The sequence below is a fragment of the Mus caroli genome, unplaced genomic scaffold (genome assembly GCF_978045245.1).
Source record: "Mus caroli unplaced genomic scaffold, Mus_caroli_1 scaffold_7, whole genome shotgun sequence".
Taxonomy (NCBI): Eukaryota; Metazoa; Chordata; class Mammalia; order Rodentia; family Muridae; genus Mus; species Mus caroli.
In genome coordinates this window covers 64,139,319-64,164,339 of record NW_028227262.1, presented here as the reverse complement: position 1 = coordinate 64,164,339, position 25,021 = coordinate 64,139,319, and the positions used below count along the sequence as shown (strand labels likewise).

The window sequence follows — 25,021 nt, the reverse complement described above, 5'->3', positions numbered from 1 at the left end:
AAAGAAAAGAAAAAGAAATGAGCAAAGGGGACATCATGGGCTGAAGTTCAGCTCAGCTTGCAGAATGCTCACCCAGTGTGGACAGCAGCTTGGAGTTGATGGACAGCAGCACATAGACCAGTGTGGCTGTGAGTGGTAGAAGCAGGAAGCTCAGGACATCAAGGGCACCTTCTGCACCTTCCTGAGTTCTGTGATAACCAGGGATGTAGGCAATGCTGGAGACAGAAAATAGGAAGAGAAACAGAGTCAAAGATAGAGACAAGGAGTTAGAGGAATGTGTCGTAAGTCAGGGAGCAAGGCAGAGAGCCTATAACCTCAGCCACTCACACTGTGCCAGACTGCTTCAGGTTTTGGTTTTGTTTGTTTGTTTGTTTTTAATTTTTATTTTGATTTCATGTGCATTAGTGTTTTGCCTGTCTGAGGGTGTGAGATTCTCTGGAGCTGGAGTTACAGACAGTTCTGAGCTGCCATGTGGGTGCTAGAAATTGAACCCTTGTCTTCTGGAAGGACAGTCAGTGCTCTTAACCATTAAGTCATCTCTCTGGCCCAGACTGCCTCAAATTTAAGCCCAGCATGGCCTATATACTACCAGGCCATGCAAAGCAGAGATACATGTTAAAGACCTTCTCAGAACCACAAAAAGCCCTACCCCTAGAGGCTGCTGTGTCACATGTACATCATGGGGTGGCAGAGCGGAGAGAAGCTGTCTATGCTAAGTGTGTTGACTTATGAATAGCTGAATGATTAGTAGCCTAACACCCCCCTCCCCCAAAAAAAGCTAGCCTAAGAAGACCACAAGTTTGTCACCAAGCTAGCCTGAGACTACCATCACTCTGGTGCCTGGCAGAACTGGACAGGTTCCCAGAATGGAAAGCAAGCCAGAGACTAGAACAACCCTGCCAAGCAGGAGTGAGCCCAAGACAGATGGACACTCAGGTGGGCCTGTAGAGGAGCGAACCTGAAATGACCACAATACTTGCTCCATCAGGCCTAGATATGGAGCTAGCGTGAGGTGAATATCATCCAGTGGCCAGGCCTGGGGGAGAGACACCACACTTGAGATGACCCCTGCCATGCACCATAATTTGTAAGCAGAGCAGAGCACTGGTAAGACCATCTGAAATGATCCCAGACACTCAGGGACCCCCCCCCCCGCACCACTAAGTGGAGCAAGTAGGTGGTAGAGAAATGGAAGAGAAAGAGAAATAGAAGGATGTGGGCAGGACCAAGCAAGGCAGAACTAGAGAGTCGAGGGTAGTGAAGACCAGTCTGATGTGGTGATGTCACTTGGGACCATGGTGGAGTCCTGTGTTGACACTGAGGGCCACATCTGGGTCCAAGGCCCTGCAGCAGCAGGAATCTGTCACTTCCAAAGGGCAGGCAGATATCCCTAGTCTGGCCTGCTGTGGGGACATGTTGATGTCTGAAGGCTGTGCAGGACTAGCCCCACCCTTCACCCGGGCATTGTGGGAGGGCTGACACACACTCTGCCCCTCCATCACCATCTATGGCAGACAAGAAAGCTGGCCAAGGATTCTGAGTGGGAAAACTGGCCATGTCCCTAACTGGCTGCAGCACTCAGGGGCAGTCCCTGCATCTCATCTGGGCAGCAGGGTAGAGCTGGCACTGGTTGTGGGGGTTGAGGGTGAGCTGGCCACATGGGCATGGGCGCATGAGAGCCAGCAGGCTGACTGTCTCTGAGCCTCTCAGGCCCAGATGCAGGCTTTCAGTTGGTTCACCCCAACATCTATCCTATCAGTGAACTGCTGGAGTGCACTAAGAGGCTGGTTCTACAGATCCAAAACTACAGGACTCCCATGACTCAGGGAAAGACCGGCATATCCAAGAAGAGTTCCAGTGATGGTCCATTATTGAGTAGCACAAGCCAGAGGCTCCATACTGGACGAACAAGTCATTGCAATGAACATTTACAAGCGAAGAAGTGTGGACAAAAAAGAATATTATGGGCACACTGACGCACTACAGCTCTCAAGAGATGTTTTTTCTGTATTGCAGGGAAAGGATGCAAGAGTGGAAGATGGGTACAAGGGGAAGGGGAGATGAGTGGGATTGGGGTAGATGATGTGAATGAAGTTCACACACACAAAAAAAAAACAATAAAAATTTAAAATCTAAATAAAGAAAACACAACATAACAAAAAAATGCCATTTAAACAATGGGATTTTATTTCCATTATAGAAGACATTACCATGATTAAGGGGTGCGGAAGGTTAACATTAGAAGAACTGATCCAGGCGGCCTTCCTTTTTCCTCAGTGCAGGGCCATCTGCCTTGGCTTCTCAGAGGTGCCTGGTCCCAGGCTGCATGGAAGTGAGACATCCAGGTGACCCACAGGGCTGACAAAGCTGGGATCACATTGCCAGGCACCAATTGGAACCTACTCAGTAGTAATGAGCCTCCCCAAACCACCCAGCATCCATGGAAGAACTTCCTGCAGTTGTCAGCATCATCACCCGGCCTGCGTCTTCTATGTCTTACCCACCAGGATGCTCCTGCAGGAAGGTCAGGCCTTGCAAAGGGACACCTGGGGCTTAAGTCGACTGTGGACTTCTTCATCAGTATATTTAGTTTGCATGCATGTGCACTCTCACATGATATATTTAACTTGTGTTCTTGTCCATGAGTGTCCTGTGGACATGCACATGTGTGCTCAACTTTATATGTGCATTGCACACATCTACACATGTACAAATGTCAATTCACAGATGCTGAACACCTGGACTTTTAGACACAGGCATTTGCAAGGCCATCGAACTTGAAATGCACCTGGCACATGCCTTTAACCAGGAGGAAGAGGAGGGGATGGGTCTCAGTGAGTTCTGGGCCAGCCTGGTCTACAGAGTGAGTTACAGGATAGTCAGAGCTCAATATAGAAACACTGTCTCAAAAAAAAAACATGAAAAAAGGGAAGTGTATATGTCTCCATCTTCAAGTGCTGAGTCTTCTCTGCACTCTGGGGAATAAACTCAGATCTCACATGGGAAGCAGGCACCGTGAGTACAGAAAAGGTCATTATGCCAGCCTTCTTGTGCTTCTAAATCTCTCCCACTCTTGACTTGCAGCCCAGCCAACTCTCATTAAGGACCCGAGAACCAGGAACAGCAAGTGTCTATGCAACTTCTTCCAGGGACCTTTCCCTGGGCAGCCCAAGTATGAAAAGTATTTTGTTCCTTTATTATGGCGTGCATAGAAAAAAGGAAGGACAGGGTGTTGCTACAGAGCGGCCAGAAGGGGGCAGGATAACATCAGTTTATAACTACTGCAGAGCCAAAAGATTGGAACTTGAGAGGGGTGCCCTCTGATGGTTGGCTTCCCAATCTGCCCTAGCTAAGAACTGCCTAGTCCTACCACTTGAACTTTCCTGAAACAAAGAGGGGCTAGCCGCTAGCCTGCCTGCCTGTAATTCCGATGGACTCTAGCTCACCTCAGACTAAAAATGGATCAAAGCAATCTCTATGCCTTTCTCTCCTGTCCTCCTCAGACATCTCCAGAGAGCTGGGATTTTTTCTTTCCCATTTGAGCTTATAAAGTTGTTTCTAGAGTGCATGACACAGGTTAAAGGATAAGGTTGCTGTACACAGGTCGCAAGGAACCAAGTGTTTTCACTGACAGTGATGAGTCTTGTTCGTGAGATTGTTGTGATTCTCAGCCTTTCTCTTCCCCTGTGTGTGCTCTTCATTTTCTGGTTCTGTCTGCCTAGCACCTCCTGGGGAAGCTACTGTGCTCTTCCGGAGAAGGCTTCTGTTAATCAGAGTGCAAAGGGACCACAAGCTCGACGCAGGCAAGGACTTCATCCAAGGCTGTCACTGGTCTCTAACTGGTCTACATATGTCCTGTATGGATAAAGACAAACCAACCCTGGAGGGGGAAGATGATCCTGGAACAGGGTGGAAATTGAGAACGCGCCTCCCAGAAAGGGGCTGAACATTTGGTTGTGGCGTTCAAGGGGAACTTTGAAGCACTAGGAAGGGGACTGGGATTTCCTGCCGAGCCACGGCTCCCTGGCTATCGGTCGCTTTTTTCACCCAAACACCAGTGGATGCTGGCCTGAACTTCCACTGTCCAAAGCCAAGGATAGGCTCCGCCCCATGATGGTTAGGTAGCAGCCCATGAAGTTGAGCTCCAGACAAGGAGTGTGGCAGGCTGGGGGCGCTGTGTGCTTGCTGACCGGGGTCTCCTGGTGCTTATGTCCCACCCTGGCCCCGCAGCTAGCCCGGTTTCAGTTACCGGGTTCGGTGATGCTCCTAAGCGCACGCAGTGAGTCCGTGCTGTGGCAACTGAAGGAGGAGCTGGGCTCGCAGCAGCCCGGCTTGCACCCGCTCCACTCACCACTCGGGCAGCTGTCGCTCTGGGTGGGCACCGAGGCCAGCGTGCAGCGGTTGCTGAGCACGGTGGTGAGGCTCCCGAGGCCCCAGGGGCTGCAACGCCTGCTGCTCATCAACGACACAGGTGAGACTCCCTTCCAGACCCGGGCTGCGAGCTCTCACCTTTTGGGTAAGAGGAGGGCAAGTCCGCAAAAGTCCAAAGTCCAAGAGGGTGTACCAGTGTCACTGATGAGTGATGGTGCCTCCTGGCGGGTGTGTGAGTCAAGACTTTTTGAACAAATCTCTCTGCTTCACTAAAGAGCATTCAGGTGTAGTCTTAGCTTGCATTAGGGGTGTCTGCAGAGCTGGGGCAGAGGGGTAGCCTATGGGGAGGAACTGAGGAAGGCTGAGGGAGAAGAGCGCCCCAGTTGTGCCATCTCTTTGGTCCTGGTGTTTTTGTTTTTGTTTTCAGGCACTCTTGGGGATGTTTCCAAAGGCTTCCTCAACGTGAATGACCTAGCTGAGGTGAACAATTACTGGGCTCTGAACCTGACCTCCATGCTCTGTTTGACCTCCGGCACCTTGAATGCCTTCCGGGATAGCCCTGGCCTGAGCAAGACTATGGTTAACATCTCATCTCTGTGTGCCCTGCAGCCCTTCAAGGGCTGGGGTCTGTACTGTGCAGGGAAGGCTGCCTGAGACATGCTCTACCAGGTCCTGGCTGTTGAGGAACCAAGTGTGCGGGTACTGAGCTATGCTCCAGGTAGGTGGGTGCTCCTGACAGTGCTGTCCCTAGACTTAGCTGGTACCTTTCTGCCACACCACCTCCAGTAGGATCTGTGTAACAAATTCCACAGAGTGAGGAGATTGACCTCAAAATGGGGAGGCCTCCTGGAAGCCGTTGTGGAACGTCTTGCCGGAGAAAAATTATTGAGCTGCAGGTCTCATGGCGATCTCTCTGTTTTGTTTTCTCTTATTCCTTTTCTTATTTACATGTTCTGATAGCCTAGACCAAGATGTTAAGTGAGAATAATGGGTCAGAAACCATCCCTAGAGATAAAGGTCACTATATGACCTTATCCCCAGGGAAACCAACACTTTACTTTGTAAATCATTTACAAAACTATGATGATAGATAAAAACTTTCCCAATAGCCGGGTGTGGTGGCACACGCCTTTAATCCCAGCACTCGGGAGGCAGAGGCAGGCAGATTTTTGAGTTCGAGGCCAGCCTGGTCTACAAAGTGAGTTCCAGGACACCCAGGGCTATACAGAGAAACCCTGTCTCAAAAACAAACAAACAAACAAACAAACAACGAAAGAACTTTCCCAACAGTAAAATTTCATATGTGTGTCATCAGAGGTGGATTTTGGTATATGGTAAAGAAAGCCTTAATTAGAAAGAATTAAAATAGTTTAAATTTACGCATTGAAGATTTATTTTAAAAAATCAGGCATTAGAAGTTAAATAATAATTGACCATGGGGCTGGAGGGTTAGCTCAGCAGTTAAGAGCACTGACCGTTAAAGATTTATTAACCTGCTCCTGGAAATATGCCACAAGCCTTGGACGACAGCCCCCACTGAATACATCCCTTTAGAATTGTTATATTTTGATGATTTATAATGATGTTACCTGTTCTGTTTGTGGTTCACTGAATACATAGTTTCAGAGTTGTAATCCTTGGATGATTTTTGTGCTTCACTGTGCCAAATGATTTTTGTTGGTATTTGTGATTGTCTCACTGGATACAGTTTCTAAGAGATGTAATGTTTGGTTTTTAATGTATAAAATCCCCTGCTTGAGAGCTGCAAAATACTCCCAGAATCAAACTGCCTCTGTGTTTGTTTCTGTTTGTCATCACCGAATCCTTACCAACCCAGCTTCAAGGACCCTACTTCCAGGGACACCCATACACGACTGGGGTGGCCCATGGCACCTTTCTAGGGGCTGGGCAAGGAGGGGAACCTGATCTATATTCTCAGTAAAGAATCCAAAGACTATCGGGCCCCTACTACCTCTGGTAATGACTCCTCACTTTGCAAGAAAAATGCAGACTCCCAAGAAGTTGGAGCAGTCAGGGGCAGAGGTACTCAGCCTCAGGAGTTGTCCGATTAGCAGGTGGGATAAACATCCAGACATATAAAATGAATTAAGACTAAAACTAAAAAAACAAAATGCCTTTATATGTGCAGCTGTCTGCTTTTGTCCCTCAAGGGACACATACTGTTCCTCCATGTGTGCCCGACACCCAATAAAGCTGTATGGAGGATGGACACATGGAATTTTCAAAGACAAGCAAAGAGATAGTGGTGAGCACCTCAGACTGAGCCGCGCTGTACACTGAATAGAATGCAGAGGATGCTAGCATGGAGAAGACAGGGCCACTGTTCTTATGGACATTTAAGGGTACAAGGACTTCTGAGACCTTGTCTTGTCCCTCTAGACTATTAAGATGCCACCGTGCCTTTCTTCTAAACTTGTGATTTCTGCTTTAAAGGTAGCAACATGTAATAGAATGATCAGCTAAGGGGTGAGATCCAATTGTCTGTACCTCATTGGACTAGGACAGGATTCTGGAGACACAGGCAAAATGGTCTGTCTAACGCTGGAGGAAGGCAGTACCAGGATCTAAGCTTGCTTCTAACTTCTTGATCTATTCTGCATTTCCTCAAATTATCTAGCACCTGCCCTATGCACACATGCAAGATATTTCTTGTTCCAATATCCAGCTCACCTGCTCTGAGCTCAGCCTAGGCTCCTTCAGTCAGCAGCGATCACATGTAAACCCTAGCCAGGAGGGGAGCCAGTTCCAGAAGGGCCCAGAGCTAAGTTAGCTCTCTGGAGGCTGCCTCAGTTTTCATGGAGGAACTGAGAACCTCCCCCAGAGCCTGGAGACAACAGGGGCCAGCCTAGTTTTCATTTCAGTCTCTGGAAGACTCTTCTAACAGGTTACAAAGACGGAAATGTCCGTTAGGAAAGATAGCAAGCCTCTGCTCAGTGGTGCTCAAGGAGATAAAACTGGGCAAGGTAGAACAGTTGAGAATTAAGCAGAAGTTCAAAGTCAGCCCTGAGTACACAGCAAGTTAGAGGCCAGCATGGGCTACAAGAGAGTGTCTCAAAATACAAGGGAGCAAGAGGAACAAGGGAGGATCTAGCTAGAGGACTTTCAAATGTTAGCCAAGTGCTCTTCCAGTCCTTGTGATGTTTCTGCCCCTAAAACACCATTAAATTTTGGGAGGTTTCACAATTCCATAAGCAAACAGGAGACATTTTCCAGAAATGCAAGTAAAAGTGACAAAGCTTGTTAGAAAGTGGCAGTGAGTGAGTGCTTTGATAGCCACTTCATACCCTGCCCACATGGCGGTGCTATGAAAAGGCCCCAGCTCCCATGAAAAGCCCTCTTGGCACTGTCCCTGTGGCCCTTGGCCTACTGTGGTACAGACTCAGGACCAACAGGCCTTCAGGAAAGGAGAGCCAGGATCCATGAAGGTCGTGCTGAGGACTCTGGTTCTTGTGCAGTCCACAGTCATGGGTTGGACACTCAGTGGGACTGGTCTGCAGCCAGCCTCTTGGCACATCTTTTGACAAGGGCCATACAGTCCCCAGCCATCAAAAACAAACAACAAAATGACAGCCCTGCTCTGCATCTACTTGTTAAAAGAACCCGCTGACTCTCCTTGTGCCCAGCAGAGGGCAGACTGGGGCTGTGCAACGTGGAAAGGTGGGGCCTGTCCTTCCCTCAGGCTATGCCTCTATTGTGCAGGTCCTGCAGGATTCCCCAAGGTGGAAGGGGTTAGGTGGCTTCTATCCCCTTTCCCAGTGGAGTCTCTGGAATGGTAATGGCTGAGTTCAGACCCCTGGGCTGCTGCTTACAAGCTGTAACCCACAGCCAGTTGCTCTGTGCCTCTGAAAAGACTGATCATTATAGCACACTTAATTAAATCATAGCTCCCATCCCAAAGGGTCGTCGAGAGTACAGAGTAGGCTGGTGTTTGTGTTTGGCACTGAATGCCCCAGGGTTGATAAAACCCTGTTGTTGCCTGTTTTATTTTTGGCAAGGCCTCTTGCAGCTAAGGCTGCCCTCAAACTGTATAATGACCCTGAGCTTCTGATCCTCCTGCGTCCACCCAAGGGCAGGGATTGTAGGCATGCACAACCATGCCTAGGTTTATGCAGTGGTGGGGATGGAGGCCAGTCCCTCATGCATGGGTATGCACTTCCAACTGAGCTACACTACCACCTCCACTACTGCCTTGTGACATCACACACAGCCTTCTCTCTAAGGGACCAGGTGCCCTGCCCTTGCTGCCCTGTAGCAAGATCTCTCATGCACTGCACTGCTCCTGTGTCAGCGTCTTCAGGGGGACCGAGGTTCCATCTGGATAGCTTCTCTCAGACCAGTAGGAGAACACATAAGATTCCAGAGCCTAGACATTCCCATGCTTGTTTTGAGCAGGCCCCCACCCGTCTCTGAGCTTCTGTTTCCTAATGACAAAGAAATCCCTGTTTTGTTTCATTCTGGTTTTTTGTTTTGTTTTGTTTTCTGCAAACCTCTGTTCCAGATTGGCCCTGCTGCATAGGGGATTGGTATTGCATTGTCTTCTGCAAGTAGGTGGGCTAATCTAGGGTGGCTTTCTGTTCTGAAGGCACACGAGTTCCTCCAAGTCCTCTTGCTTTTTTGGGGGAGAAGTGGAAGTTAAGGGTGTGAAGCATCCAGCACCAGCCCAAACCCTAGTGAGGTCACCCTGACTTTCTCTATGATAGAGCAGCAGTTCAGGGAGGAGTACCGCCTGTCTCCACAAGGTGGCAGACTTTCTCACATCTTCTGAATGCAGAGGTTTCCTGTCCTAAGAGCTCCCTTGTTCTATCCTCAGGGGTACCCAAAGGATTGAAGGAGTCAGAAAGGAATAGAGTGACTCTTCTTGGGAGGTCCCATGGCCACCCTAGTGACCTGCTGCCATCTATGCCCACTGGGATTTCTCCAGCATCAATTCCAGCCCATGACTGTCTACAGGACAACTCTCAGAACTGGAACGTTTATGCTGGCTGCCAGGGCCTTAACCATCTGTCTCCTAGCCTGGCCTTAGTCAACTCACACGTTAACAATTAACCCATGCAAGCACATACATAAATACATGCCTGCACATGCACAGAGTCCAGCTGCAGGGGTGAGCGGGACTGTGGATTAGCCAAAAGGCAAACACGGCTTTTCTTTGTCTTTGTTGTCACTGCGCTTGGTTGTTTTGGGTTTAATAGTCTGAGCTGGGGCCTAGCAGCTATGTCCTGCGGAGCTGGGGAGGGGGTGGGAGTGTTTTAGACTTACCCCCATGGAACTGTGGTATCTCTACCCAGAAATGGAACCAGCTGGGCTCTGATTGGTCAGGAACTTCTCCCATGAATATGCCCACATGCCCCACAGCAAAGCAGGTGTGAGTTCTCATCAAAGCCTGGGGGTATCAGTGCCACCTAAACACCTGACTCCAGATCACTTTCCTAGACATGATTCATTCCCCTGAGTCTCCTGTCTCATGATAAGGACACTGGGGCCTTGGGACACTGCCTACTGGCTCCACCCAAATCGTTCCCCGAAGACCATGGTCTTACGTGCTAATGTGTGTCCAGCAATTTGGACTCACATGCCATGGGGACACACCCCTGTGTGAACATGCTGGGAGAGCCTAGCTGTGTCCTTCATTCAGACTGAAGGAGGTGAGCAGTGGGCCTCCCCAGTCACCAGAGAGGAGACACCCCAGGGTGACAGCTCTCCAATAGGAATTACATCTCAATGACCTGGTGTGCAAGCAAGATGGGCTTAGGACTAGAAGCTCCCTGATAGCAAGCTGGATAACTGGGTGGAGAATCCCTCCAAGCCTTGCCCTGGGGCCCAGTGGAGGGAGGGGCTAAATGAGGGAGATTTGAATAGAGGAAGGGGAGGGGGTCATCCTGTCTTCTTTCTGTAGTTTGGAGGCAGGGACTGGCGCTGGGCTTCTCTGAGACATCATAGAGCCCACCCTAGGAGGTCTGAGTCACTTTCCACCCCAGATATTCTCCCCCTTTCCCTTTTGTCCCTTAGGAAACAGCACCTTCCGATCTAATAGCCCTAACTGGAGTTAGGAAGTCAACCTAATTTTTAGTGAATTTTAATTTTATTGAAGAGGTGAGAAGAAAAATTACTCTCATGTTTTGGGGTCCCCCACATGATAGAACCTCCCACATATGACCCAGAGATTCTGTGACACATCAGCTAAGAGACCTGAATACAGACTAAAGGTCTCTCAGCACCAGTACCCTTTCCCTGAAGCAAAGAAAGAGAGGCTCCCGCTTCCTCCCAGACCTGAGGGACGCTCTCAGAGCTTCAGAAGTCTCTGGCCCACGCTGCTAAGGGCTGTTTGGCTCAGGCAGTACTGGCATCTAGGCTTGGTATTTTCCAAGCTTAGCCCGAAGAAGCTATATCTCATGACCTTTAACTAGGCCCAGGCCACTACAGCCATTTGCTGAGATTTTCTGAAAGGTCAGTGAGTGAGTGACTTAGGTCCCTGACAGCCAGGTGACCCTGGGGAGTCACTTGTTGTTCTCACTCGTGGTGTGTGTGTGTTCACTCAGCAGAGTGAACCCCAGGCACATGACAGGAGAGAAACATTGTTCTCTAGAAGAAAGTTGGGTGCTTCTTGTGTGTGTGCATCTATTGTGTATGTGAGATATATATATATGGCATACATAGCATACTTATGGAGGCAAGCAATTAAAGGATTAAAGTCGGGCATCTTCCTCTTACTTTCAGGTTTCTTTTTGAGGGGGGGGGTTGTTGTTTTTATTTATTTTGGGGTTTTGTTTTTGTTTTTTGGACATAGGGTCTCTCACAGAACCTACAGCTCACCAATTCAGCTGCACTGGCTGAGCAGAGAGTTTCAGGCATCCTCCTGTCTTTACCTCCCCAGCACTGGAATTACAGGCTGGGTACCACTGCACCCAGCTTTTTACAAGACTGCCAGAGACCTGAACTCAGGTCTTAATGTTTTAGCAGAAAGAATTTTACCATCTGAGCCATTTCCTGTGCCCCAAAGACTTGCATGAGACCCAAAAGCAACCAGGGGCAAAGTTAGAAAGGAAATATCTCTTTGCTTGCTGGAGCATCAGACACAGAAAACAAACTAGGCCTGGTCAGGATGAAAGACTGGGGCAGGTGAGCAAAACCATGATGGAGAAAGAGCCAGAAACAGGGAACCCACAGAGGAAAGCAAGATCCTGAGACACAGCAAGTTAGACTTTTATGGTGGAAGAAGCCACACACTCCTACTTTCACATGTACACCTACACAAACACACATGCACATACACACACACACAGAGACAGACACACATGCACACGGACACACACGCACACAGACACACACACATGCACAAGGCATGCACTCATGCAGCCATCCTGAGCCTTGCTGGAAATAATCCCTTTCATTTGCAACGCTGGGGCCTCAGCTGCACAGGCAGCGCCGAGCTGCTACCTTGCACATCTGTCAGTTCCAAATGTAGAAGCTGTCAGAGGGGTGTGTGCGTGAGTGAGTGTGAAAGTGTGTGAAGAGGGGGTGGGGGGGACTGGTCCTCCAGGGGATTGAGAGGACTCAGCAGGTAGAGGGAGACCCCAAGATCTCAGGAGGCTCTCCAGAAATCCACGCTTTAGGATGCAGGCCCAGTCTATCCCAGACAGAGGCCCAGAGATAGAAACCAGTTCACCTAGTCTGCTTAGGTCCCTGACAGCCAGGTGACCCTGGGGAGTCACTTGTTGTTCTCACTCGTGGTGTGTGTGTGGTAGGCAGTAGGCTGTCAGGCCTGGGCCTCCTGGCCTTCTTTTTGTACTTTTAATATTTACTATTATTGTGTATGGTGTGTGGCAGTCAGAGGACAAAGGTGTGGAGTCCGATCTCTCCTTTCACCTTCAAGGGCTCTGAGAATAGGGCTCAGGTCAGCAGGCTTGCAGGGCCAGTGCCTTATACACTCAGTCATCTCACACCTCCCCAAGGCCTTTCCGGGCTTGTCTTCAGCCTGCTCCCTAGGAGTCCCCTTCTGTGTCCATCTCTGTCTTGTAGGATGTGACAGCCCTGTCTGGGACACTGGGACACTGTCCTCAGTCATCCTGGCTGGTTTTTTTCTGGGACTTGAGAATGATTGACTCTGAACTCCCTGACATTTGGGAACCTCAGACTCTGAGCCTCTAGGAACACAAAGGGCTGGCCCCTTGTCAGAGGCCCTGGGGTGGAGCCCTGTGCCTTTTTCTTTGGGTGCCCTTTCTAGGTATTGCTCCTCAATACCAGAATCTTGCTTTGTCTCTTCCCTCTCCTGCTTTAAGCTCATTAGAAAATGCTTTTACAGCAATGAAACTCCCCAGCAAGGAAGCCATCCTTATCCCTGTGTGGTGACATGGGGGCTGTACACCAGAAGTCCCTGTTCCTGAAGCGGGGGGACAGCTCAGTGGGTACAAATGTTTGCTGGCAAACATGAGGATCTGAGTTCAGATTCTCAGCAGCCATGGAAAAGCCAAGCAAGGCAGAGCATACTTATAACCCCAGGGAAGGGGGGAGAGAGAGAGAGAGAGAGAGAGAGAGAGAGAGAGAGAGAGAGAGCCCTTAAGCCCACTGGCCAAGCAGTTTAGCAGAACCGGGAAGCTCTGAGTTCAGAGAGTGATACTGCTTGCTTGTTTGTTTGTTTATTTATTTGTTGTTTGGTTGTTTGTTTGTTTTTAAAATCATGAAGCATGATCGAGGAAGGCACCCGACATTAGCCTGTAATCTCTACATGTTCTTACCTTTGGGCAACAATGAATGCAGGCTATGAGGAGAGTATCTGAGGTGGCCTGGAGGCTAAGAGCAGCTCCACTGAGGCAAGGTATTTGTATTTATATCTAGAAAGGATCAGCTCCATTCTGTGGGGAGTGGGGAGTGTATATGGGAGGATAGTCCACTGTGGGAAGAGTGCCCATAGAGGGTAAGGGTGTGTGTGTGTGTGTGTGTGTGTGTGTGTGTGTGTGTGTGTGTGTTCACCTTTATTAGTCACATAGAATAGAGCATTCAGCTTCTATTGTGTATTGGAAAACAGCTATGTGAACCTGCGTGTAAGTCTTGGGATGTAGAATGTCCCAGTTAACAGTACGCACAGCAGACATGGGTTCAAGCACAGGTGAAGCTACTTGGTGCATCTGAATAACAAGCTATTTGAGTGTGTGTCACCATCTGTATTTTGATAACTTGTGGCTTGTATGTTTAAGCTACATGTCACATGCAACCATGTGTATACATAGAGTTGTGGGTGACTGTGTCTAACCATGTATTTTGTCCCTGGGTTGCCCTCAGTTCACAAACGGGATGCGCACGTGGGACAGAGTCTCTCTCACCTTTTGAGCTGAGGTCTGCGAAGCCGTGCTTGTGTGCCTATGAACAACTTTTATACAGGGCAGGTGTTCCTGAAGAACTAAGTTTAGTCAGACCTATGACTGGGGACAACTGTGTGTTGACAAACTCTAGTCACCCCTTCCGCCATGTCCGTGCAAACGTGTTCATTAAACTCCAAACAGAACAGTGACAAGACGCCAGGCCCGGCAGTGGCCTTAGCAAGTCCAGGAGGTTTTTCCCTTCTGTCTCCACGTCTCTGTTCCCCCCTCTCCAGCATCTCGGCCCCTCTCTGGCGTCCTTCCCTCACACCTAAGCCCAATGGTGTTTTGCAGTCTTTCAGCTGTTACCTCAATCCCTCCTGCCTCATTCCCGATTCACTCCGTTGCTATAGGTATGTTTAAACCCCAGCGTGGTAGATTTTAATTAGTCTTCCTACAGATGGCCAATTAACATTCATTACTTTTGCCTTGAGCGATTAATTATGAGTTTGGATAGAAAAGGAGAGAAGAGGAGAGGAAGATGGGCAGGTGAATGAAAGGAGAAAAGAGAAGGGGGTTTGATTGGGAGTTTGGAATTTTTACACAGAGCAGGCTGGTGGGGGAGAGGGTGGGAAAGAGCTGTTTGAATCCCCTCACTCCCAGCGGCCCCTGCGGCCCACAGCTGCTCGGGGCCCCTAATCGGCTTGGCTGGCCCAGCCCTCCAGGAAAATAGAACTCATACCCTCATTTGGGGGTCCTTAAGCCTTTGGTGTGCCCTGACCTCGGCCCTTTCATATTCCCGGCCTCTTGTTTCTTGTGCCAGAACTGGGTGGGAACCGTGTCAGGAATCGTCCTGAACGCGGCAGATAACCCAACAGCGACGTTCATTCCAACTCAGATTTGCTCCTGCTCACTGTACAGATGACGACACTGAGGCCAGGTCCGAAGGGACTTCCCCCAGCTTGGACATCTCAGGATAGAGTCCAGCTTTGTTGGTCAGTGGGCCCAATCTCTCTCTCTCTCTCTCTCTCTCTCTCTCTCTCTCTCTCTCTCTCTCTCTCTCTCTCTCCCTCTCTCTCCCTTTCTCTCCTGTAGCCACAACAGTTTATAACAACTTTGTATCCAGGGCAGCAGGGTGGGTTTTTGAGGTACAGTATTTGCCTAGCATGCACAAGGCCTGAGCTTTGACCCCACTTACTACATACAAATTAAAACAAACCTATGTAAAAGGATTTTTTTTCCAACAGTCAACATCAGTGATCTGGTTCTAAACATGTCCACGGTCTCCACTGTGCACCTAACTGCCACATCCAGCAGTTCCAGCTCCTGGAAGCTTTCTGGGGTGATAGTCTGGGTTCGGAACTGCATCTGTGCTCTCATTCCGACGTCTACAACAGCTATGGTGGGTGATAGCTCCGTGTCTGTGCTGGTCTGCTGGGAGGAGTGCCAAAGATTTGTTGTCTCTTAACGCATCTCTTTTTTGCTTTTTAGTATGAATGTTTTATTTGAGGACCCAAAGAGATCACTCATGGGGTACAGTGCTGAGTTCCATCCCTGGAACCCTATAAAGGTGGATTGAGAGACTCGATGCCTCCGAGTTCTGCTTTGATAACCACACACGCATCACGGTGTATTAGCCCCACCCCCACACTCATAATTTTTAAATTTTAATAATTTAAGTAATACATAGCACACAAAGTGGGACTGCATCTTACTTGAAATTCTTTCTTTCAATATATGTTTTTGAAGAAGTAGACAGAGGGGTTGATGAGATGGGCTGGTGTAAAGGCAGTTGTGGCCAAACCTGAAGACCTGAATTTGACACCTGGAACCCTTAAGGTAGGAGGAGAGAACTGGCACCCAGAGTCATCATCTGGCCTCCATGTGTGCTCCATAGTATGTGCACCCACCCATGTACACACACACCCACAAATATATGCATTTTAAAACTAAAAGTAGCACCACAAGAAGACCTACTGTGTCAACTCACCTGGACCCAGGAGACCTCTCAGAGACTGAACCACCAACCAAAGAGCACGCACAGGCTGCACCTACACAGTTGCCACTGGAGCCCCTTCTCCTAGCTGGACTGCCTGACTGGGCCTCAGAAGGAGAGGATGCGCTTAGCCTGCTGGGACTAGATGTCCCAGAGTAGGGTGGTACCCAAGGGAGCATCTCCTTCTCTTGAGAAGGGGAAGGATAATGGGGCAAGGAATTTGTAAGCGCAGAACTAGGAGGAAGGGAGGGAGGGGGCTGCAGTTGGGATGTAAATTTTTTAAAAGTATTGAGAAAAAAAAACTAAAAAGAAAAAAGTCCACGTAGCTTTATGATTTTGTTTGTTTTTGTTTTTTTGTTTTTGGTCTGGTTTTGGTTTTTTGATACAGGGTTTCTCTGTGTAACATCCCTGGCTATCTTGGAACTCACTTTGTAGACCAGGCTGGCATCGAACACACAGAGATCCACCTTCCTCTCCTTCTGGAGTGCTTGGATTAAAGGCAAGTGCCAACATCTTTTTTGCTGTTGTTTTTTAAGTTTACCAATATGTATATCAAAATTTTAACACTTGAATCAGCCTCCCTGGATCCAGGTGTTGGTTTTCCATGTATGCTAGGTCCTCATCTGTTAGGCGAGATAAGAATACTCATCTCTTAGGGTTGTAAGGAGTTGGTAGAATAAGCAGAGTAAATCCAATAATTGCATCTTGTATCTAGAGCTAGGAAAGTGTTAGCTAGTATTGGTAACAGCAAGTTAGAAAAGAATAGTATCTGGGTAGTGGGATCTTAGAAGTTATATTTAGCTCATTTTTGATTTCTACCTCTCAACATATTTTCCCCATAGTGAGCATGGGTTACTTGGTAAGAGAAGGTAATGTAATTGGGGAAAGGAGTAGGGAGGGGTGTGAGAAAGGGGAGGGAGGGAGGGGAGGGGAAGGAAAGAAGGAGGAGAGACAGAGGGAGGGAAAAAGGAAGAAAGGGGTAGAGGGATGAAGGAAGGGAGGGAGAGAGGGAAGGAGGGAGAAATGGAATGAAGGAAGAAAGGAAGGAAGGAAGGAAGGAAGGAAGGAAGGAAGGAAGGAAGGAAGGAAGGGAGGGAGGGAGGGAGGGAGGGAGGGAGGGAGGGAGGGAGGGAGAGAGGGAGGGAGGAAGAGAGGGAGGGAGGGAGGAAGAGATGGAAGGAAGGGATGGAGGGAAGAAAGGAGGAAGAGTAGAAAAATGAGCTAGTCCTTCTCAAGAAGAATATAGTTTTGCTGGATTTTATTGTTTTGGTTTTGTTGTTGTTTTCGTTTTGTTTACTTCCTTGTTTTTGAGACAGGGTCTCCCTGTTTAACCCCGGTTGGTCTAGCACTTGATGTATAGATCAAGTGGGCCTTGGACTCACAATCATCCTCCTGCCTCAGTTTCCTAATGGCTGGTATGTTAAGTGGGCTGCCACACCAGGCTCTACACCATACTGGGGATGGAACCCAAATCTTCAAGCATGCTGGGCAAACACTCGACCAACTGAGCCACATCTTCAACCTGAAAGCAAGAATCCAATTGGTCCAGGCTGTGGATTGGCTTCCATGGAGAGAATGGCCACCTGATACGTTATGGAGTGGTTGGGGTTTGGTGCTGGGCTCACGTGATTTAGGAAATAACTTTCTGGGCTGGGTTTTCTCAGATGAGGGTCTGCTGGGAGATAGCAAATGATGTCATCTTTGATAGTGTGCTCCTACTATGCGCCCCCCAAACACCTGCTGCTCACACTGTACCAGCCACACTGTGTTACTATCACCCTGCTTGTTTTACTCCAGCCAATGAGCTTCAATGCTAAGTTCTGTGAGGGAGGCAACCATGTTTTTCTGACATGCTTGTGGCTCTATCCCATGCCCAAGCCCAATCGCTGCCTCAGGTTAGATGCTAGGTGAGTCTCTACTGACCACTGAGAAGCATATCCTTTAAGGACACTACTCCGTGTACTTACCAAGGTCTCATGGGAAAGCACAAGGCGAGCCCACACAACAGAGTCATTTGGGGGCTGCAGACTTTTCTGTCTAGAACTGGCTAGCCCGGCTAAATTTGACTTAGCACAGCTATGGAAAGCATCGTGAAGGAAAAACAAATGTGGCAGAAGGAAAAGCTTCCATGGCAGCGGGAGAAAGCTTGGATGGCCTGGGTTGTTGTTTCAGTAGCCTCATTGTTAGGTTGGAAGATAGGGTGGCAGGGGCTGGGAGATTGAAGCTCATACTGCAAGTGACGCCTGGCAGGAAGGGCAGGGCAGGACCACGTGGTAGAGATGATGGGACAGATTCTATTATCTGTCTGTGGAGAAGGAAGGGTCTCCAGGAGGCCTTCCAGCCAATGCATTAGGATGAGAGGCCCTGGCTGGCTGAGATTTCTGCTCTTCCTGCCTGAGGAGGCATGGACTGGGGAAGGGGAGAATGGAGGCAAGGGGCTGGGTCTGGAGCCTGGCTCACAGCAGGAGGGTGAGACAGAGATGGGGTGGAGTGGGCTTCTGCTGGATGCAGGTGTATTCCTTATGCCTCTGTGGGGGCAGATGGCGAGAGAATGGATTCCGAGCAGAATTGGGGGAACTAAACCCTAGATACAGGAGAGAGAACTCCCCCTGGACCCCTGTTCTGTTCAATGAGACAGAAAGGGGGAGGGGTGTCTACTCTTATTCTCTACTTCATTGTCCTCTTCCTTCCACCCTCCCACCAGACTCCCATTTTCTGCTTCTTGACATAGGGACTCATAAATCAGGCTACCTTGAAAATTAGGCGTAGCTCCTGGTCCTCCTGGTGCCACCATCCCTCCGTTCAGTGCTGGGATTGGAGTCCTTCAGAACCACGCCCACCTACTATCCTATTCTTTTCCTGAATCCCTACCTCATGTCTTTCTTGACTACACTAATGCCAACCATGAATTGTGGTCTCTAGACTCCAAAGGGCATGAGCTAGAGGAGTGCTGGCATATGGAAATGAGGCCGGCAGGCCCTGGTTGAGGAGGGCTGCCATTGTAGGGAGAATGGAGGGCTACCATAGGTTCCTAGAGCCAGCCCTCAGTGCTTCAGGCAGTTCCCTGTCTCCCGGGTTGCTGACACTCCTTCTCAGATCCTCTTGCCTATTAATGATGCTATTTCTGATATTTCTTGGTTCCAGATGCTTATGAGAGGAACTCATTGTTTGAGTCTTACCCCAAATCATAAGTAAACCCCATAGAGACCTTTCTAACAGTCAGCTGTGATCTGAAGGAAGGTCATAGGATCCACCAAAGACCATGACAGGGTGTGTACAGGTATGGGGATAGTTGGCAAAGATACTGAACATTTTCAAATGTTTACACTTTTTCATCTAATGTACTTTCTCAGAGTTCCTGAGGCTCCTCTCCTTCTGCTGTTTCTGTTTGTTTTGTGTCTGTGTGTGTGTGTGTGTGTGTGTGTGTGTGTGTGTGTGTGTGTCAGAGGTTGACATCAAATGTCACCTTCAAGCTATCTCTGTCTTCTTTTTTGAAACAAGATCTCTCTAAGGACTGGGCTAGATTGACTGACATGCAAGTCCCGACAGCCACCCGTGTCCACCTCCATAGCACCAGGGTTACGAGCATCCACCACTGTACCAGGGTTTCTAATACAGATGCTGGGAATCCAGACTGTAGCCCCATGCTTGCTCAGCCAACTGAGCCATCCCCCAGCCTCTCTGGCTTTTTAAAACCAAATCTCATTATGCAGCCCAGGTTGGCCTTGGACATACTACATAACCAAGATTGTCTTCAAACTCATGATCCCCCTGCCTTAGCATCTTAAATGTGGTGTTAAAGGAGTGCACTGTCACCAGCTGTGACTGGTTTGAGGAAAACACTAGTTTAGTAATTGTGGCCAAGTATTTACTGGAAACAAACATCTATTATAAACTGTTTTCCGGAGGAAAGTGTACTACCTGAATTCACACGAACATTTTCTTCCTTGAAAAAAAATTTCCCACTTTGAGCCCCTGGGGGATTGGTTATCGGTGTGATTTCTCTGTTTCGTCCCAACTGGTTTTGAAATACTTATCGCTTCTCTCAGATGACAAGCCTTGAAATTTTATTTCAGCCTTTGATGGCAGAGAGAAAGTGTCTATAGTTTCAATTAGAAGCTCTTTAGGAGAAAAAAAAATGGCTGCCATGCTTAGTCCATTGTTTTGGATTGTTGTAAACTATAGGTGAAGATGATTTTAGGGACCAGACTCAGCCAAGCCCTCCCTGCCCCAGGCACCTGTGCAGGTCACGAATGGCCTGATCCAACTTTCCCGGATTAGAACAATCTGCAGACGGCAGTCCCACACAGTTGTCCACCACGTTTCCAGCAGCCCTGAGCTCCCTGCGTGCTTGCCTTCACTCCTCTCACAAATGTTTTGAAGAACTGCCAGCTTTTCAGAGATGTATGAAGAGTGCCATGCAGAGAATTGACAGTACTGTGATGACTTTGGAGCTCATTCTTATCCTGACAACCTCAGCACCATTAAATCCCCACTATGTGCATGACAATGTGTGGACGAAGCTTTTGGCTTAACCTCGACAGATGCAGAGGCTCCATTAAGCCTTCCGAGGGTGAACATGGATCCAGTGTAGATAGAGCTGTGCATTTTGTAAAAACCATTCCCTTAAGATTCAGGAAGAGCTGCTCTGATGATCGGAACCAAACTCAAGCGGGGGCAGTCTTGAGTACTGGCATAACTAAAGAGGGGCAGCCTCCCCTGGAGTTCCAGTACTTGAGAGGTGGAAAGAGGAGAGAGGGTCAGAAGTTCAAGACTGTCTTCAGCTGTCTAGTGGAGTTGAGAGCTAAGCCTCAGTACACCATCAACTGTTTCACTGCAGCTTGTAGTAACCTCTGGAAACAATATTCACAGTAAGTATCTTAAGTTAAGTACCGGGAGGAGAGATGCTCAGCAGAGATGAAATAACAACAGAACAAATGGGAGGGCATTCGCTCCAGTCTGCATTTCATAATCTAACCTTTAGTCACAGTGCTCCTGCTGTAAGAGGGGAGGCAGAAGGTTGTGAGGGAGCTAGCCTGGCATAGGTTACAGTAAGTAACAAAAGATTCTGTCTCAAAGGAGGTAGAAGGCAAGGATAAGCTCAGGTGTGTTCCTTTGACTTCCACACATATGCCATGGTGAGTGCTCACACAAACACTAGCACATACCTTTTCTGTCTCTGTCTGTTTGTGTATGTCTGCATGTCTGCCTATCTCAGTGTCTCCCTGTCTGCATGTGTGTTTCTGTCTCTGTCTCTTTGTCTCTGTCTGTCTCTGACTATCTCTCTGTCTCTGTCTCTCTGTCTCTCTCTGTCTCTCTCTGTCTGTCTCTCTCTCTCTATCACACACACACACACACACACACACACACACACACTCACTCACTTTTGTAAATCTCTGCAGTGCACCAGGCAATGGTCTCACTGTATCCACTGCATTTCCTCACTGATCCTGATTAAGTAAACACCAGGCAGATTCCATGATCAGATCAAATTTTCAGTTAAGGAAACCATCCCTGTAAGTTAAGTAATCTGCCAGTTTCAACACAAGTTTGCACTGTTTCCAGAAGCCAGCTTGAGTGCATTATAAAATACTTGCCTTTGATAGTCCTGCTTTGCTGTCTGTTGCTGTGATAAAATAACAACCAAAACCAACTTGTGGAGGAAAGGGTTTGTTTGGCTTATGGTCCATTATTGAAGGAAGCTAGGACTGGAACTAAAGGCAGGAACCTAGAGGCAGGAACTGAAGCAGAAGTCATGAAATAATGCTTACTGAATTGCTTTTTTTTTTTTTTAACTACCACCTTTTGCACAACACAGCATCATCTGGCCACAGTGGGCTGAGCCCTCCCACATTACTCCTTAGTCAAAAAAAAAAAAAAATGCCCGCAGGCCAATCACATGGAGGTAATTCCTCAATGGACATTTCCTCTTCCAAGGAGACTCTAGGTTGTATAGCTTGATAAAAAGTGACCAGTACAAGTTACATGTTAACCTGACACATAAAACATCACTGTCAACCCATAGCCTTTCCTTACATCACTATCAAACCATAGCCTTTCCTTTCTTCTTTATCCTCAAGAGTTTAGGATACTATCATGAAACACAATCCAACTTTTAAAAATCCTACAATTTTCTCAACACTTTAAATGTTTAATATCATGCCAGGTATAGTGGCATTCAGAATGTAAAGGATGGCAGATTTCTGTGAGTTCCAGGCCAGCCAGGGATGCATAGTGAGATCATCTCAAACAAAAAACAACAACAAAAAAGAAGTTGATGTCTCTTTTAAATGTCCATGGTCACATAATTGTGGTGCCTATAAATTTAAAAACATGTTAAATAATTCTTATTCTAAGAGGAAATAACTAGTGCCCAATTACAATAAGATCAAAGCAAAACTAAAATCTCATAGTGTAAATAGATCAATGTCCAGTGTCTGGGGCTCATGATCTGAGCTCCAAAGAGCTTGAACAGTTCCCAGCTCTGCCATCCACAGCCTACAGCTTGTCTCTTGGCTCCATGAACTTCTGCTGTTGTCCTGGTAGACCTCCTACAGTTGTGACATTTCCAATATCCAGGGATCTCCATGGCAACCGAGGCTGCAGTTCACCAAAGGTCTCCTGACCTCTCTTTAGGAACTCCAAACCTGCCACATGGTGATGAACCTCAGCCTCTAAGACCCTTTCAATCCTGGGGCTTCCATTGCACTGAGGCTACACCCTCGCCAGTGCCCTCCCCTAGACCTCTCCCAGTGCCAAGCCTCAGCTGCTAACAAGAAAAGTGCACATTCATGCCTTCAAAACCAGTATCACATGGGAGACTCTTACACAATTCCACGCTCAGGTGCCAGCTTTTAATGAAGCCTTGGCTTCCTGTGGCCCACCATGTCTGTGTGGTTACCCTGGGGAAACACTTCTGACTTAGGGTTTCTATTGCTGTGATACAATAACATGGTCAAAAAGCAAGTTTGGGGGGAAAGTGTGTATCTGGCTTACACTTCCATATCAGTGTTTATCATTGACAGAAGTCAGAACAGGAACTCCAACAGGACAGGAACCTGAAGGCAGGAGCTGAAGGAGAGACCACGTAGGAGCACTGCTTACTTCCTTGTTCCCCATCACTTACTCAGCCTGCTTTCACAGAGAACCCAGGACCACCAGCCCATGGATGGTCACCACCCCACAATAGGCTGGACCCTCCCACATCAATCACTAATTAAGAAAATGCTATACAGACCTGCCTATGGCATGGCCTTATGGAGACATTTTCTCAATTGGATTGCACCCTCTCAGATGACTCTAGCTTGTATCATATTGACATAAAATTAGTCAGCACAACATCCTAGGTTATTTCATCTCAATAATGTTAGTCTCTTATTAAACACAGCTCATTTTTCAGCACCTGGTGACCCAGGTGAATGTCCCAGCAAAGCAAAGATTTCACTTCTGCAGATTCCTAATCCAAACCATCCCATGGACAGCCCTGATAGAGTACCTTGCTTCCCTCTGAATTGTCACAAGCCAGGACTCTGTCCGTTATACCCTCTCAGTATTTCCTATATTCCAGGCCTTCATAATTGCTTGTTAAGGCTAAGCACTCAATGGCTTTTTGAAGCCCAAAGTTTCAAAATCTTTCTACAGTCCTCCTCTACAACGACATGGTCAGATCCATCACAGGAACACCCCATACTCTGCACCAGTGTCCGTATTACTTCCTTCTCGCTGAGATAAAACACTGACCACAGCCAACCTGGGAGGAAAGCATTTGTTTAACTCACACTTTCACATCACCATCAACCATAAGGGAACTCAGGACAGGAACCCAAGCAGGAACCTGGTTTTCTAGGCAATAGATTAATTTCTTTCTTCCTTCTTATTCTTTTTTAGTTTTTTTGAGACAGAGTTTCTTTATGTAGCCCTGGCTCTCCTGGAACTTGCTCTGTAGAGCAGGCTGGCCTTGAACTCAGAGATCCACCTTAAAGGCATGCACCATCACTGCCTTCCTGAAATAGAAGATTTTCAGTTCAGACACTGCTTTCCTCCTTAGGCATCATCCAGTCAGTTAAGGTGGCTGTGGGGGCACAGACCTGTAATCCCAGCACTCAGGAGGCTGATGCAGGAAGATTGCTTTGAGTTCAATGCCACCGTGGGCTACATTGTGAGACCTTGCCTAAAAAAAAAAAAAAAAAAAAATTAAATCAGACCATGCCATGCCATGAGAACTATGTTGTCACAAAGTATACATCATTTGCATTTCCTAGTGTTCTGAAATTTTCCAGGATGTTTCCTAGTTTGTGATTGTTCTTTCTTCCCTGAACAGCAGAAAGGGAATGGCTGACAATACAACACACTAATGCTTTATTCTATAAACACAACCCAACGACTAAAGTGTGTGTGCGTGAGTGTGAGTGAGTGTGTGTGTGTGTAATGTTTTTTTTTTTTTTTTAAGATTTATTTATTTATTATATGTAAGTACACTGTAGCTGTCTTCAGACACTCCAGAAGAGGGCGCCAGATCTCGTTACGGATGGTTGTGAGCCGCCATGTGGTTGCTGGGATTTGAACTCTGGACCTTCAGAAGAGCAGTCGGGTGCTCTTACCCACTGAGCCATCTCACCAACCCGTGTAATGTTTTCTGAGCTAGGCTCCTGTAGCTCAAGGCTGCCCTGGAACTCACTGTGTAGTCAAGGATGGTCCTGAACTCCCCATCTTCCTGCCTGCTCTTCTCAGAGTCTGAGAGGACAGGCATGCTCTACGATATCCAACAATTACTAAAGCATGGAATCCTTTTCAGGGCCGGGAAGATAACTCAGACGGCCAAGTGCTTGCTGCACAATCTTGAGGACCAGAGTTTGATCCCAAGAACACACACATTAGAAGCCGGGTATGGTGGGTTGTGCTTGTAATCCTACCTCTAGGGAGGAAAGGACAGGTGATCTCTGGGGCTCACTAGCTAGGAAGCCTAGCATGAGGTCTCATTCTGTCTCAGAAATCCCAGGTGAGTGGTACCCAGGGATCCACAACCCAGAGGTCACCTCTGCCCTCCACAGGCATGCATGCACACATAGAAACAAGGAACACAGGCATGCATGCACACATAGAAACACAGGCATGCATGCACACATAGAAACAACAAGCAAACACGAGTGTCTGCATTTGCCTTTAGCTTTGTGTACTTTAGGCTGTTGGGGTGCTGGTAGTTATTACTCCCCTCCCCCACCCCCAAATCTCAGATCACCTGTGGAGCCCTGGTTAGAAATGAGCTGCCCCGCTACCCACACGCGTGTGTGCCAGACTTTCATCCTTTTGGAGAAATCCCTCCTTCCTGCTCTGCTAC

The 25,021-nt window shown here is 48.0% G+C and overlaps 1 protein-coding gene and 1 pseudogene across 2 annotated transcripts; both read left to right on the top strand.

Moving 5' to 3' along the window:
• The first annotated feature begins 644 nt into the window (after positions 1-644).
• Positions 645-760, top strand: LOC115031429 (small nucleolar RNA SNORA17; annotated as a pseudogene).
• Positions 761-4,172: 3,412 nt separating this feature from the next.
• On the top strand, positions 4,173-9,304 carry LOC147003940 (sepiapterin reductase-like). 2 transcript variants are annotated; one of them, XR_015047510.1, is made up of 3 exons: positions 4,173-4,471; positions 4,799-5,089; positions 9,203-9,304. XR_015047510.1 is itself a non-coding variant. In XM_085839649.1 (2 exons), the coding sequence occupies exons 1-2, from the start codon at positions 4,261-4,263 to the stop codon at positions 5,023-5,025; spliced, it is 438 nt and encodes a 145-aa protein (XP_085695775.1). In that variant the 5' UTR covers positions 4,173-4,260; the 3' UTR covers positions 5,026-6,111. The 2 variants fall into 2 exon arrangements, 1 of the variants encoding a protein (XP_085695775.1); XM_085839649.1 differs by lacking the exon at positions 9,203-9,304 and having other exon boundaries at positions 4,799-6,111.
• The last annotated feature ends 15,717 nt before the right edge of the window (positions 9,305-25,021 follow it).

What these genes read in the sequence shown, in the direction of transcription:
- LOC147003940 (XM_085839649.1), top strand. Translation starts at nt 4,261, where the DNA reads ATGCTCCTAAGCGCACGCAGTGAGTCCGTGCTGTGGCAACTGAAGGAG. An exon ending in GCTGCTCATCAACGACACAG is followed by an intron (nt 4,472 to 4,798) that starts GTGAGACTCCCT and finishes TTTTGTTTTCAG; the next exon opens with GCACTCTTGGGGATGTTTCC.